General features: G+C 34.8%; 1 protein-coding gene across 1 annotated transcript in view; it reads right to left on the bottom strand.

Annotated features, from left to right (window-relative positions):
* Positions 1–13,367, bottom strand: part of LOC148953608 (uncharacterized) — a 72,406-nt gene that overhangs the window by 36,925 nt on the left and 22,114 nt on the right. Inside the window, exons 4-5 of the mRNA XM_089087753.1 lie at positions 6,332–6,467; positions 585–725 (exon numbers count right to left, since the gene is read on the bottom strand). Of these exons, the coding sequence (XP_088943879.1) occupies positions 585–725; positions 6,332–6,467 (277 nt within the window). The remainder of the gene's footprint in view (positions 1–584; positions 726–6,331; positions 6,468–13,367) is intronic.

The raw sequence follows: 13,367 nt of genomic DNA on the forward strand, positions 1-13,367 counted from the left end.
ATCGATACAAAAAAAAGGCAATTTCATAATAAAAATTAAGACAATTGTAAGATGTTTAACGAAATCATATTTTGGTAGTTTAATCGTCGAAGAAACAATCCTATTGTCATCAATCAGGCCAGATGGGTAAGATTAATGAAAACGTCTTTATTATAATCCCGATAATAAAAATTGGTAGAAAAAGAGTTAGCTAAATTTGGCCCTTAAAAATCAAAGATTTATCAATTTATCCCTAGCCCAGGACCCTCACTTCCAAGACGATTACATCCTAACCAAGCTCTAACAGAACGCTAGGCTATTTTTCTTTGTTCAACCCCTTCTATTTTAACCTTTTTGAAGTTGAAGTAACTCTATCAAAAGTGTAGAAACTTCATACCTTGGCACTAGAAAACATCTTTTTTTTTACATTTAGTTTTTAATATGAAGTTCAGCAATCCAAAAGTTTTCTAGAAGTTGTTTGATATTTCAGTTTCGGAATAACTGTTTAGTTTTCGTTATTTCTATAAATTATCCAATGTTATAATTAGCAAATTGTACCAAACTTCTGCTAACAATATTTTTTCAAACTTTCTGGCCTTATTTACCTTCACAAATTGCAATATTTCCATTGAGTCCTACTTGTTTCATACCAGGCTTGCAGATACACTTCTTTGAGCCTCTTTCAGATATACACTCATGAGAGTCATCGCAGTCTGTACAGTCGCTATCGTCGAACACTGATAACTCTTAAACACAAGAAGGTACTTTAGTGAGCAAAACCAAAATTAAATAGATTTGGTTTCAAATTTCAGTTTTTGGATTCTTTTCTGAACTCTATGATTTAATATCTCTTGTGTTTGAAATGAGTTAAATTATGAAACATTCGAAAGATGACAAACTTTCTTGCGTACAAAGTTGGTTAGATCAATCACATATAACTTCCAAAGCTGTTATGATGTATCACTTTTTTTTAAGTATTTGCTTTACCAGTTCCATAAATTTTCCTTACGCAAAACGTACTAGCTTTGAAACTAAACTGTCTAGAAATCAAATGACTTTGGGTACCGATAGTGCGTCATTTTATTTCTATGAAAAACTAAGCAAATTTTCTGTATTACTAATAAATTTCTGAAAATAATACAGTAAATCCTGATTTTGAAACACTTTTCTGATTTTTATATTTTTTTTCTCAGAATTTATTTTGATGTTTACTAAATTTTAGACTCTTAATTTCGGGAACATCAAACACCAAGAAAAGTAATTTTCAATTTCTGTAAATGAACTGAACAGTAAGAATTAATTTTTCATCAAATATAGATTTTCTTCACATACTTGAGGTAATTTATTTTCTAGACAAGGCAAAGAAAAGTTCTAACGCAAACAGATGGATCTTTACCTTTAAGAACTAGAGCTTACATTTAATTGATTTTCCCAGAAATAAAATGTCTCTATGACTTTTTCTATTTTGATGGTTTGATTCTGCAAATTCCACACAGTATTTCATTGTCTAAATGAAATACTTTTGCTTCGAAGTTTAACTTTTTAAAAATAAAATAACTTTAAATGCAGATACAACAGCACATTATCTTCATAAAATCTATTCAAAATATCCATAACTCTCACAAAATTTTGATAAATAATACAAAAAATCCTGATTTCAAAAGCGATTTTTGAATTTCTATTCTATCAAAAAAAATTTGATTTTGATGCTTATTAAATTTTTAAGTGCAATGCCATCGAAGTAAGCAAGAAAACATGCACTCTTTAATCATAGGCAGCGCACTAGCGCTGCCTAAGTAAAGAACGATGTGGGCACAATGTGTTGTTTTTTTTTTTGTTTTGTTTTTCTCCATACCCGGGCACTTCGTATCGAAGGAGTCGTCGTAGAAACTTCGAAAAGGGCTCAAACGATTGGAAATTAGAGTGGCTAGTGCCCTTTTTAATAGTTGAAAGTGATTAGAGGGCAACTAGCCCCCCCCCGCCCAACATTACCCAAAAACCAACCAAAAAAAAATTTTAGATAGCCAATTTGTTCAGCGTAGTTGTTTTCCAGATAGAAAATATCTTTTTGAGGAGGACACTCCCCCAAAACCCTCGGGGCAAGGGTTTTAAGTTATGCCCTGGGGGCATATAAGGTTTTTATAGAAGGCGTTGTCGTAGAAACTTCAAGACAGGCCCATTCTATTGGAAATTCAAAGGGCTAGTACCCTTTTTAATAGTCGAAAGTGATTGGAGGGCAACTACCCCCCCACGCCCATCATTCCTCCAAATACATCCAATCAAAATTTTGAGATAGCCATTTTGTTCAGCGTAGTTGATTTCCAGATTGAAAATTTGTTTTGCAGGAGGACACTCCCCCAATACCCTTAGGGCAAGGGTTTTAAGTTATACCCTGGGGGCATATAAGGTTTTTATAGAATGCGTTGTCGAAGAAACTTCAAAACAGGCTCATTCAATTGTAAAACCAAAGGGCTAGTACCCTTTTTAATAGTCGAAAGTGATTGGAGGGCAACTAGCCCCCCCCCCACGCCCATCATTCCACCAAACACATCCAATCAAAATTTTGAGAAGGCCATTTTGTTCGGCGTAGTTGATTTCTAGATAGAAAATATGTTTTTGAGGAGGACACTCCCCACAACCCCCAGGGCAAGGGTTTTAAGTTATGCCCTGGGGGCATATAAGGTTTTTATAGAAGGCATTGTCGTAAAAACTTCAAAACAGGCTCCTTCGATTGGAAAATCAAAGGGCTAGTGTCCTTTTTAATAGTCGAAAGTGATTAGAGAGCACCTAGCCCCCCCACGCCCATCGTTCCCCCAAACACATCCAATCAAAATTTTGAGTTAGCCATTTTGTTCAGCGTAGTTTATTTCTAGATAGAAAATGTTTATTTGAGGAGGACACTCCCCCACAACCGTCAGGGCAAGGGTTTTAAGTTTTGCCCTGGGGGCAAATAAGGTTTTTATAGAAGGCGTTGTCGTAAAAACTTCAAAAAAATCTCATTCGATTGGAAATTTAAAGAGCTAGTGCCCTTTTTAATAGTCGAAAGTGATTGGAGGGCAACTAGCCCCTCCCCCCCACGTCCATCATTTCCCCAAACACATCCAATCAAAATTTTGAGATAGCCATTTTGTTCAGCGTAGTTGAATTCCAGATAGAAAATATGTTTTTGAGGAGGACACCCCCCCAAAGCCCTCAGGGTAAGGGTTTTAAGTTAGCGCCCTGGGGGCATATAAGGTTTTTAAACAAGGTGTTGTCTTAGAAACTTCAAAAAAAGCTCATTCGATTGGAAATTCAAAGGGCTAGTGCCATTTTTAATAATCGAAAGTGATTGGAGGGCAAGTAGCCCCCTCCCCTCCAAACCCATCATTCCCCAAAACACATCCAATAAAAATTTTTAGATATCCATTTTGCTCAGCGTAGTTGATTTCCAGATAGAAAACATATTTTTGAGGAGGATGCTCCCCCACAACCCTCAGGGGAGGATTATAAGTTATGCCCTGGGGGCATATAAGGTTGTTATTGAAATCTTTGTCGTAGAAACTTGAAAAAGGGCTCATTCGATTTGAAATTCAAAGGGCTAGTACCCTTTTTAATAGTCAAAAGTGATTTAAGTGCCAGTAACCCCCCCCCCCTCTCGCGCCCACCTTTTTCCCAAACACATCCAATCAAAATTTTTAGATAACCATTTTGTTCAACGTAGTTGAAAGTTGTGGAAATTACGTCTTTAAGGAAGACAACCCGTCCCCCACAGCCCTCAGGGCAAGGGTCGTAAGTTATGCCCTGGGGGCATATAAAGTTTTTATTGAAAGCGTTGTCGTAGAAACTTCAAAAGGGCTCATTCAATTGGAAATTGAAAGGGCTAGTGCCTTTTTTAATAGTTGAAAGTGATTGGATAGCGACTGACGCCCCTCTCACGCCCATCATTTTACCAAACACATCCAATCAAAATTTTGAGATATCCATGTTGTTCAACGTAGTCGATAGTTCTGGAAATTAGGTCTTTTAGGATGATAACCCCCTCAGAGCCCTCAGTGCAAGGGTTGTAAGTTATGCCCTGGGGGCATTAAAGTTTATATCGAAAGTTGTTATATAAATTTCAAAAAGGGCTCATTTGATTGGAAATGGAAATTGCCCTTTTTAATAGTCGAAAGTACGTGGAGAGTAATTAACCCCCCTCTTACGCCCACAATTTCCCGAAAAAAAATATTCAATCAAAGTTTAGAGATAGCCATTTAGTTCAACATAGTTGGAAGTTCTGGAGATTATGTATTTAAGGATGACAAACCCCCGAGAACCCCAAGGGCAAAGGTTGTAGTTTATGCCCTGGGGGCATATAAGATTTTATAGATAGAGTTGTCGTAAAACTTCAAAAGTAGCTCATTCAATTTGAAATTGAAAGGTTGTAATTTATGCCCTGGGGCATTTAAGGTGTTTATAGAAAGCGTTGTCGTTTCCAAAAGGGCTCATTCGATTGGAAATAGAAAGGCCTAGTGCCCTTTTTAATAGTCGAAAGTGATTGGAAGGCTTGACATTCTTGTAGTAAAGATCGATGTGGGTGTAAAGTATTATTTTTACCGAAAGGGCACTTTGTACCGAAGTTGTTTTCGTGGGAACTTCGAAAAGGGCTCATTCGATTGAAAATAGAAAGGGCTGATGCCCTTTTTAATAATCGAAAGTAATTGGAGGGCAACTAGTCCCCCTTCCACTCCCACCCTCCCAATTGCCCATTATTTTTAAAAAATAAGTATCTCTTTAAGATTAAACCAAAATGCATCGTGTTACTGCTAAGTCGAAAAAATCCAACTCAAAAGTATACTAATAGCAACTGTAGGCATTATGTTCGATCTTTTGGGGCAACTTCTGCTGTTGAAATTTAACCAAATCAAAGTAACGTAAATGTATCGAAGCTATCAAAGAAAGTAAACATTTTTTTATGAATGGTATCAAGTTTTCCATTTCAGGTCAACTAAAGGAGGTATGAAACTAAATTAAACAATACTATTTGTGTCCAGATTTTTAAAAAAGTGTATGTTGTTAAAAATTACTGAAAATTTTTCTCCAGCACACAAAAAGTAGGCCAAACTATAAAGTCTTAAAAAACGAAAAGATTTAAAGTATTATTTGCTTTTTCCATGAAAAGACTATGTCAATATAAAACGAACAGAAATTAATTAAAAAAACTTTTTCTGAAAAATAAGTTTTTCAAAGAGAAGTAAAGAACTCCATTAAACAAAAAAAGAGCAAAAATAAAATAAAATAATCTACCATGCGTGAAACTTACACAAATCAGCAACGATAAATAAATGAAACCCAAAACGAACAGAAATTACAATAATTAACCGAGTCAAACTCAAAACGAGCAGAAATTAACATAAATTGGGCGCAAAACCCCTATGCCTTCCCAAGGCCAGATTAAAATTTGCACTTTACAGAAAAAATATGAATGTTTTTACTTTTATAGCTTTAATAAATTAAATAATATTAACATTTTGATTACTAAATATCAGTATATGTAAATTAAACTGACAATGCGCATTCATTTGAATTTTTTCAGTAAAGCGCAAATTTTTTTCGGGCCTTGGGAAGGCATAGGGGTTTTGCGCCCAATTTATGTTAATTTCTGCTCGTTTTGAGCTTGACTCGGTTATATATTGTAATTTCTGTTCGTTTTGGGTTTTATTTATTTATCGATGCTGATTTGTGGTAGTTTCACGCATGGTAGATTATTTTATTTTATTTTTGCTCTTTTTTGTTTAATGGAGTTCTTTATTTTTCTATGAAAAACTTATTTTGCAGAAAATGTTTTTTTCTAATTAATATCCGGAAATGACGCTTAGGCTAAAAAATAAAAGTTTACTCAGTGAGCTACTCAGTTTACTCAGGCGGACGTTCATTAACCGCAATAAATAGTACACAGTCTTAGTAGAGACAGAATAGAAAACCATGAAGATATAGTGTTTGACGATTATTTCGTACACAGAGAGATTATTTCAGGAGTTCTCTAATTACATATTGACCGTGCAAATAATATATCGCCATAATCCTATCACATCTAAAAATAGTTACGTTGTTGCCCCGCAACTGTGAATCGTGGTACACAATTGCTACAACATCCCACGGGGCGTTGGCATTGGAGGTCTTTTTCTCATTATAAATTGGGGAATGAACTACAGGATGAAATTATTATTTTAACTATTGTTAAAATAGTATTACTTTTATTATTTAATATTACGTTATTTTAAAATTGCCATTTGGTGTCCAATGTTCGTCTGGTGCTCAATCGGTGTCCATTCAACAAATAATAAGTACTCATAATTTTTTAACACGTAAAGAACAATGATTTTAACCTTACCAACAAATGCGAATGTCTTCTGGGATCTTTGCCGTCTGTAAGGTGATGGAATTGAAGGAAAAAATCGGCCTGTAGCTCCTGAAGCTTGTGAAAATCCTTGAATTTGACCCACCGCATCTTTGAAGACGGCTTTGATCTGTAAGGTATATGCTTTGTCAAAATGAATGAATTTATTTTTAATCAAAACTAATGAAAACAACTTTTTGAAAATAAAAAAAAATAGTAACAATATTCATATTCTATATTTATTGAAAAGAAAATCTTATTAGAATTCTTATTATACAACCTTGGACCAAGAGAAATGTCGTGTAAGCTTTTATGTTATAGACTTTACTGTTCCGTACAAATCAAAAAACTCAAATTAATATATGAACATAAGGTATGTTTCATACTGTAAAGAAACAAATACACATAAAAATATACAAAGTGGTTCCTAGTGTTGCACAGTTGACAAGCATAACTGATTATATATATATATATATATTATTATTATTATTATTATTTATTTATTGCCCGTCAAAAAAAGGTACAAAAGGTACAGTAGATGGAGTAATCAATAAAGAAAACAAAAAAGAAAAAAAAGAAGAAAAGAAGGACACAAACACACATTGAAAATTCAAACACATGACAAAAGAAAACTCTTCATTACATTAATACAAACAGTGACTATATGCATTACATTAATATAAAAAAACTATTGTGAACAAATTGTTGACCATGGATGATTAAACTTACTTTGAAAACAGGATACAGATTTATTAATGCTAATATTAGGGTCAGGTAGCTTATACAAATGAATAATTTTATGGTTTCTTGTCCAAGGGGGCAAATGTAGAAGATATTTAGCAAATCTGAAGAAGATTGATCGTAGGTGCTTTTTATCTGTAACTGTATAGAATATCCAGAAAGGTGCAATGTAAAGCAGATGAAGAAGGGCTGTGGCGTTGTAAATGGATGCTAGAATATAATGGTTGAAATGTAGTTTGCTTTTTATAATTACATTGTAAGAAATGCTAATTTTTCGCTCAACGTGAGAAATCAGTAAACAACGTGTGTGGCCTATAGATGTGCCAATCGGGAGGCCCAGGTATGTAATATGGTCTGAGGGTTTAACAAGGGAACGGACCATATTTATAAGAGAAGTAGAGGGATTTCACCAATTGAAAAGGATTACTTCGGATTTCTCAGGATTAAAAGACAGACCGATTTTTGAATATTCATCTTTGAGGATTTTGAAATTCTGCTCAATGCGCTGGATCGTACGGCTGAGATTCAGGATGTCATCAGCATAACAAATAAGAGACATATCAATTCTCCTAAGAATGCATGAAGGAAGACACTTTGCCTGCACTTCCAGGACACTATTATTGAACAGGGTTGGGGAAGTGATAGCTCCCTGTCTAGTCCCTTTCTTAACGAGGATGGGGTACTGAGGATTCACAAGCATATTCGAGGGAATCGAAGAGTTTGGCCTCACACGAGAATTAATGCAATTCTATAGGGAAGGATGAAAAGCCGACTGCAGGGAAAAACGGGATGGAAGTTTTAAACGCACTTTTAGATTCCTATATAAATCCCTGAGAACACGGACAACTGATGGGCTTACGCCTCACCATGCTATATGAAGAAGCATTGACGAATGAATTAAGGAATCGAACTCACGTTTAACGTCATGTACGGCGAGGATCATACTTTCTCCCAAAGATTCAGTGTCGGCAAGGGCAGTAAAAACTGCTGTAAGAGCATGAGAACAGCCAAGATTAGCCTGAAAACCGAACTTATGTGGGGGACCGTAACATTTCTGTCTTAAATCATCAAGAAAAAGAAGCTCAAAAAGTTTGCATTTTTTAGTAGATACGGTGATGGGATGGAAAGAGGAACATTGCAGCTCAGATTTCCCTTTTTTGGGAATCAGAGTCAGATCACCAATGCAGAAAGAGGAAGGAACAATACCTGTCACAAATATCAGTTGCATGAGAAGGCTGAGGTGATATAACAATACACAACGTCCATTAATGATGTGTAGATTGCTCACCTTATCTATCCGACAAGACGCTTTCTGTTTAAGCTGTTATATGGCTTTTATAACAGCATTACAATCAACAGCAAAATCAGTGTTAGGAGACTCATCAATGAATTTGCAGAGCTCCTCACAAAATTGTGACTCTAAAACAGGATCAGGCTCAGAAAATTCATTTGAAAAATGGGATATCCACTCGGACAATGGAATGTCATTCGGGTCTGGCAAATTGGAGGAGATAGTACGAGGTAATAGCTTCCACAGAAGATCAGGTGAATTCCTGACATTCTCAGAATAAAGTGTCTGCATTTTAGATCGATGAAAGGCAAGTTCCTTACCAATATATATATATATATATATATATATATATATATATATATATATATATATATATATATATATATATATATATATATATATATATATATATATATATATATATAGGCAATCTCTCCATAATTTGTACCAAAATTTAGCACGGTCACAAGCTTCAGACAGCACTAGATTTCCTGACAACCCCGGGAACTTGGGTACCAACACGTATTTTTTAAGAGGAACTGCCCCTTTTTTCAGCACACAAAAGTGCATGGCAGATTTCTGCGGAGTATATATCAAGAGTTAATCTAACCTCATTAATGTCTTTATTAGAAGACTTTTGCAGAAGATGAAATGGAACCTGGATCTTGTTTAGGATACTATCTGAAATTTCAATGTACTGAGATGTGTCAATTTTATTCCAATCGCGAGAAGTATACCACTTGTGCCGGTTAATTTAAACTCTTTAAAAACCGGCAATATATATATATATATATATATATATATATATATATATATATATATATATATATATATATATATATATATATATATATATATATATATATATATATATATATATATATATATATATATATATATATATATATATATATATATATATATATATATATATATATATATATTTATATTTACATACTATATATATATACGAGTATATATATATTTATATACTACATATATATATACTATATATATATATATATATATATATATATATATATATATATATATATATATATATATATATATATATATATATATATATAAATGGTGTGAGATACTTGTGCCAAATCCCAGCCCAAAATTGGGTATATCTCCACGTTAAGGAAGTGATAGTGAGGGGCTTTGGCGGGTGGCACCGTTCCCCGTCAAATGATGCATAGCAATGGATGTTTAGGTTTTATCGTGCTAACCACCCGGCAAAGATTCTTTTACCTGGTTATGATAGGCAATGATAAAAATTCTCGCACCAAACACCATTTTATGGACGACCACGTCAATCAACCATCCAAGTGAACCTGTTTACTGTAACCCACTGCAATGTACGTTCTCTCAGATCTAAGTTTGATTATTTCCTATATTTAGCGACCCTTATCTAAGGGGTCTATCTAAGTTAGACCCCTTATCATATGCGTTACTGAGACCAATCCCAACCATGAAATGCAGAGCAGTGAGGTTACCATTCAGGGATACAAGCTCCTAAGACGAGACCGAGAACGTAGTGACGGCGCTAAATACCAAAGAGGAGGTGTTGCTGTTTATCTACAATGCCATATACTATATACATGCCTAAATGTACCAGATTCAGCAGGTGAAGAAGCTCTGTGGGTTAGGGTAAGCCTCCCAAATAAGTTCGTTATTGTTGTTACCTTGTAAAACCATCCAATCTGCCAGATTACCAGCTACCTTGAATCCTCCGTTGAATAAATTCTGGGCAATGTATTCAATCCCTATCCTCTATGGAGGATATTACAATGAGACACCGTTATCGTCTATGCAGACTTCAACGTCCATCATAGCGTGTGGCTTCGCAGCAAAAATACTGATAAGAAAGGGTCAGACTTGCATGATATATCTCTCTCTTAAGAACTGGAACCACCTGTCAATTTTGACATGCATTACGGCCCAAACGGATCCTCTTGTCTTAAACTCTTCCTTACAGATCCCCATGACTCCTTTATGGTTGACGCACATGCATTCACAAGTGACCACATTGTCGTCATTGCACATGGAAACCTTCGTATTATGCCTCCAATAAAGCAAGAGCAAACAATTTGGCTAAAAAAAAATAGGTGATTGAGGAGCTTTGAGAAATTCTCTTTGTTCTCAGCAGTGGAGAACCTTTCTCCTTGAAGGCCTAGAAAAAGCTGCAGAGAAGTACCAGCAGGCCATAGCTGACTCTGTCGAAAAATATATCCCATCAAAGCGGATCCAGGTGTCCAGTAAGGACAAACCTTGGTTCAACACCCAGTGAAAGAAGGCAAAGCAAACCGCACACAAGTGATGGCTACTTTCTAAGAGCGAGGAGGACAGAATTGCATACATAAACGCGCGCAAAGATGCAGCTCATGTGATTTCGCAGTCCCGGTTTCAGTATAAGGAGAAATTCGCCACCAAGCTTCAGCATGCTACGGCAAAGAGTTTGTGGAAAATAGTTAAAGAGGCTTTACTGTCGTCCTAGGGGACTTCTATACAGATTAAGGGTACTGTGGTACAAGATCCTCAGGCAAAGGCTGAAGTTGCTAATTCTTTTGCCGAATTCTCAAATCTGGATGACGACAGTAGAGTCGTGTGCCACGGATCCTGACAACATAAATAATTTTGTCCTCAAATCCAGCAGTATGAACTATTAGGGCTATTTTTCCACGGCTTCGTGGTAATGTAATAAAGATAAGACTTTGCAATTACTCTGAATAAATTATTTATCTTAAAATTTCTCGCAGATCCCATGGGTGTTTAAAAAGGGCATCCCAGGAGTCTTTTCCCCCTTCATTCATTTTTAATTTTTATAAAGGGGACTAGGACTCGCAGTTTATAATAAAATGAGCTACTTCCTAAATTTCTCTGACCCGACCTTCAATGATCGAAGAAAGTTTGTGCAAAACATGAAAGTCACATGGCTGTTTGCTAAGCCTATGCTGTTTTGTTGCCTCTAGAATCTATCCTAGAGCATTGTTTAAAAAAATATTATATTAAATCACTTCTAAAGCTTGATATTTTTCCTGAGAGGTACATAAAGACAAAAAAGCAGAAAAGCTGATCGAAAGAACAGGAGGTTAACTAAACAAATTATGGAGGCTCATCAAAATGAACTAAGAAATGGTAATATTCTGGAAAGCTGCATATGAGAAAATGGGGTTGTAAGCGTAAAATCAAATAAAATATTCTTAAAATAAAATATATTTTCTTATATTTATTTTTTAGGCTGTTTGCGTTTATTTTGTAACCTTCTATTATCATTTGTAATCCGTGTATTAAGTTTCCATTCTCCTATTATTTTCATTCTTCAGTTACTGTACCATTCTCTTATGTTCAGTGTTCTTTTATTTTTTATTTTTTTTGTGCTGCTCAGAGAGGCTCTCAAAGAATAAGTCTAGTTAGCCAGAGTTTATCCATTTAAATAACTGCTTGATAAGAATTCAATCATCTAAAAATAGTGTTTATTCATTGTAATCTCTTATTGATAAGTTGAATTACTTTAAATTATAATTACCGACAGCATGTCTTAGCTTTAGGCAAGAAAACACACTTGGCGTTTTTTACTGATCTTTTTTTTCCCCGCTTGTATTCTAGCGCTTACGCACTTGACGGTAAACATTCTACCGATGCAACATTTTTCGATTACAGATCTGACCTAACAATAAATTTTAATTAACAATTAATTTTAACCAATCATTGAACATTGAGAAAAATTCTTAAGTTGCGAATAGGATATGAAAGATAGGTCAACCTTAATGGTTCTTAACCATCTGTACAATCAACCTTCTTTTGTAATTTAAATAGAGATAAGGCATTGCTTCTAATGAAGCAGGAGGTATCTGAAGCAAGTTGGAATCACTTTGTACCTCCTGAGAAGCAGAAATTAGCTTTTCTGTCAACTGATGGAATTCTGAGGTAAGTAAAATTTTGAAGCAGTCGTCTGTTAAGCATGTGCAAGTTTATGACTCAATATTTCGTATTTAATCATTGAAGAAAGTCTTTTTGTATTTTATTGAAAATAATTGAAAAAATGACAAATTTGCATCTCCTCCTATAGATTGAAAAATACAAAGTGTTCCCTCCCCCCATCCAATATTCATGTGAAGTAACCACACGTAAAAGCATTTGAAAAGGAGGGTAGGAACTGAGAAGCTATCCAGAAAACCAAAAGGTAGAAATTTTCTTAATGTAAATGAATTTAAATTTTTTAAGATTAGTATTTAGTTAAGGACACATAAATTGTGTTAGCGCTCTTTTTTTTTTTTTTTACTTACGATAAATAGGCTTTGGTTTGCTTAGGGTCGAAGGCAGGGGCTAATTTTGACTCAATCCCCTGACACTTCAAAGTTTATTGAATTTCTAGGCACCTCCTAATCAAATTATCTAACATTTTTTCTTTTTCTTTGCAATTGCCCTCTCCCTTCTCAGGTAAAGAAATTAATTTATTGAAATTTAGTTTTCTTTTATGACGCCCTTTCTCCAATAACTCTCTCTCAATGCAAAACAGAAGCAGTCGGCAACAGACTGGACACCGAGTGTGTATGCGTGCATTCAGTTCCATCTTGGCGAAGGCTTTAAAAAAGAAATAATAGTTTATTTTACCGATCGTTTATTGTAATGACAGTGAGCGGCTGTATTGCTGCCATTGGTGTTTTTTTAACGCTTGATTTTTGTTTTATGCCCTCTGTGCACGTCGCGATACCATCCTTTAAATCTCTAAAAACCGATTGGTAAAAAAAAAACACACTGGTTTAAAAATCTCTAGTGTGTTTCAAGTCTTAAATTTTCAAAAATCAACATTTCTAAAATTTAAGTTGAATTTGAAAAAGGAAACTTCTATCAATTATAGAAAAATTAAGATACTACTACTACTACAACTACTACTACTACTACTACTAACAGCTCAATGTAGCACCATGCTGCCTGAGGCAAACACTCCTCCTGCATTCAAATCTATTCAAAGCCTTCCGCTCAACA

This window comes from Artemia sp. Qi Xiang Cuo, chromosome 4 (assembly GCF_049724085.1).
Source record: "Artemia sp. Qi Xiang Cuo chromosome 4, ASM4972408v1, whole genome shotgun sequence".
NCBI classification, from domain to species: domain Eukaryota; kingdom Metazoa; phylum Arthropoda; class Branchiopoda; order Anostraca; family Artemiidae; genus Artemia; species Artemia sp. Qi Xiang Cuo.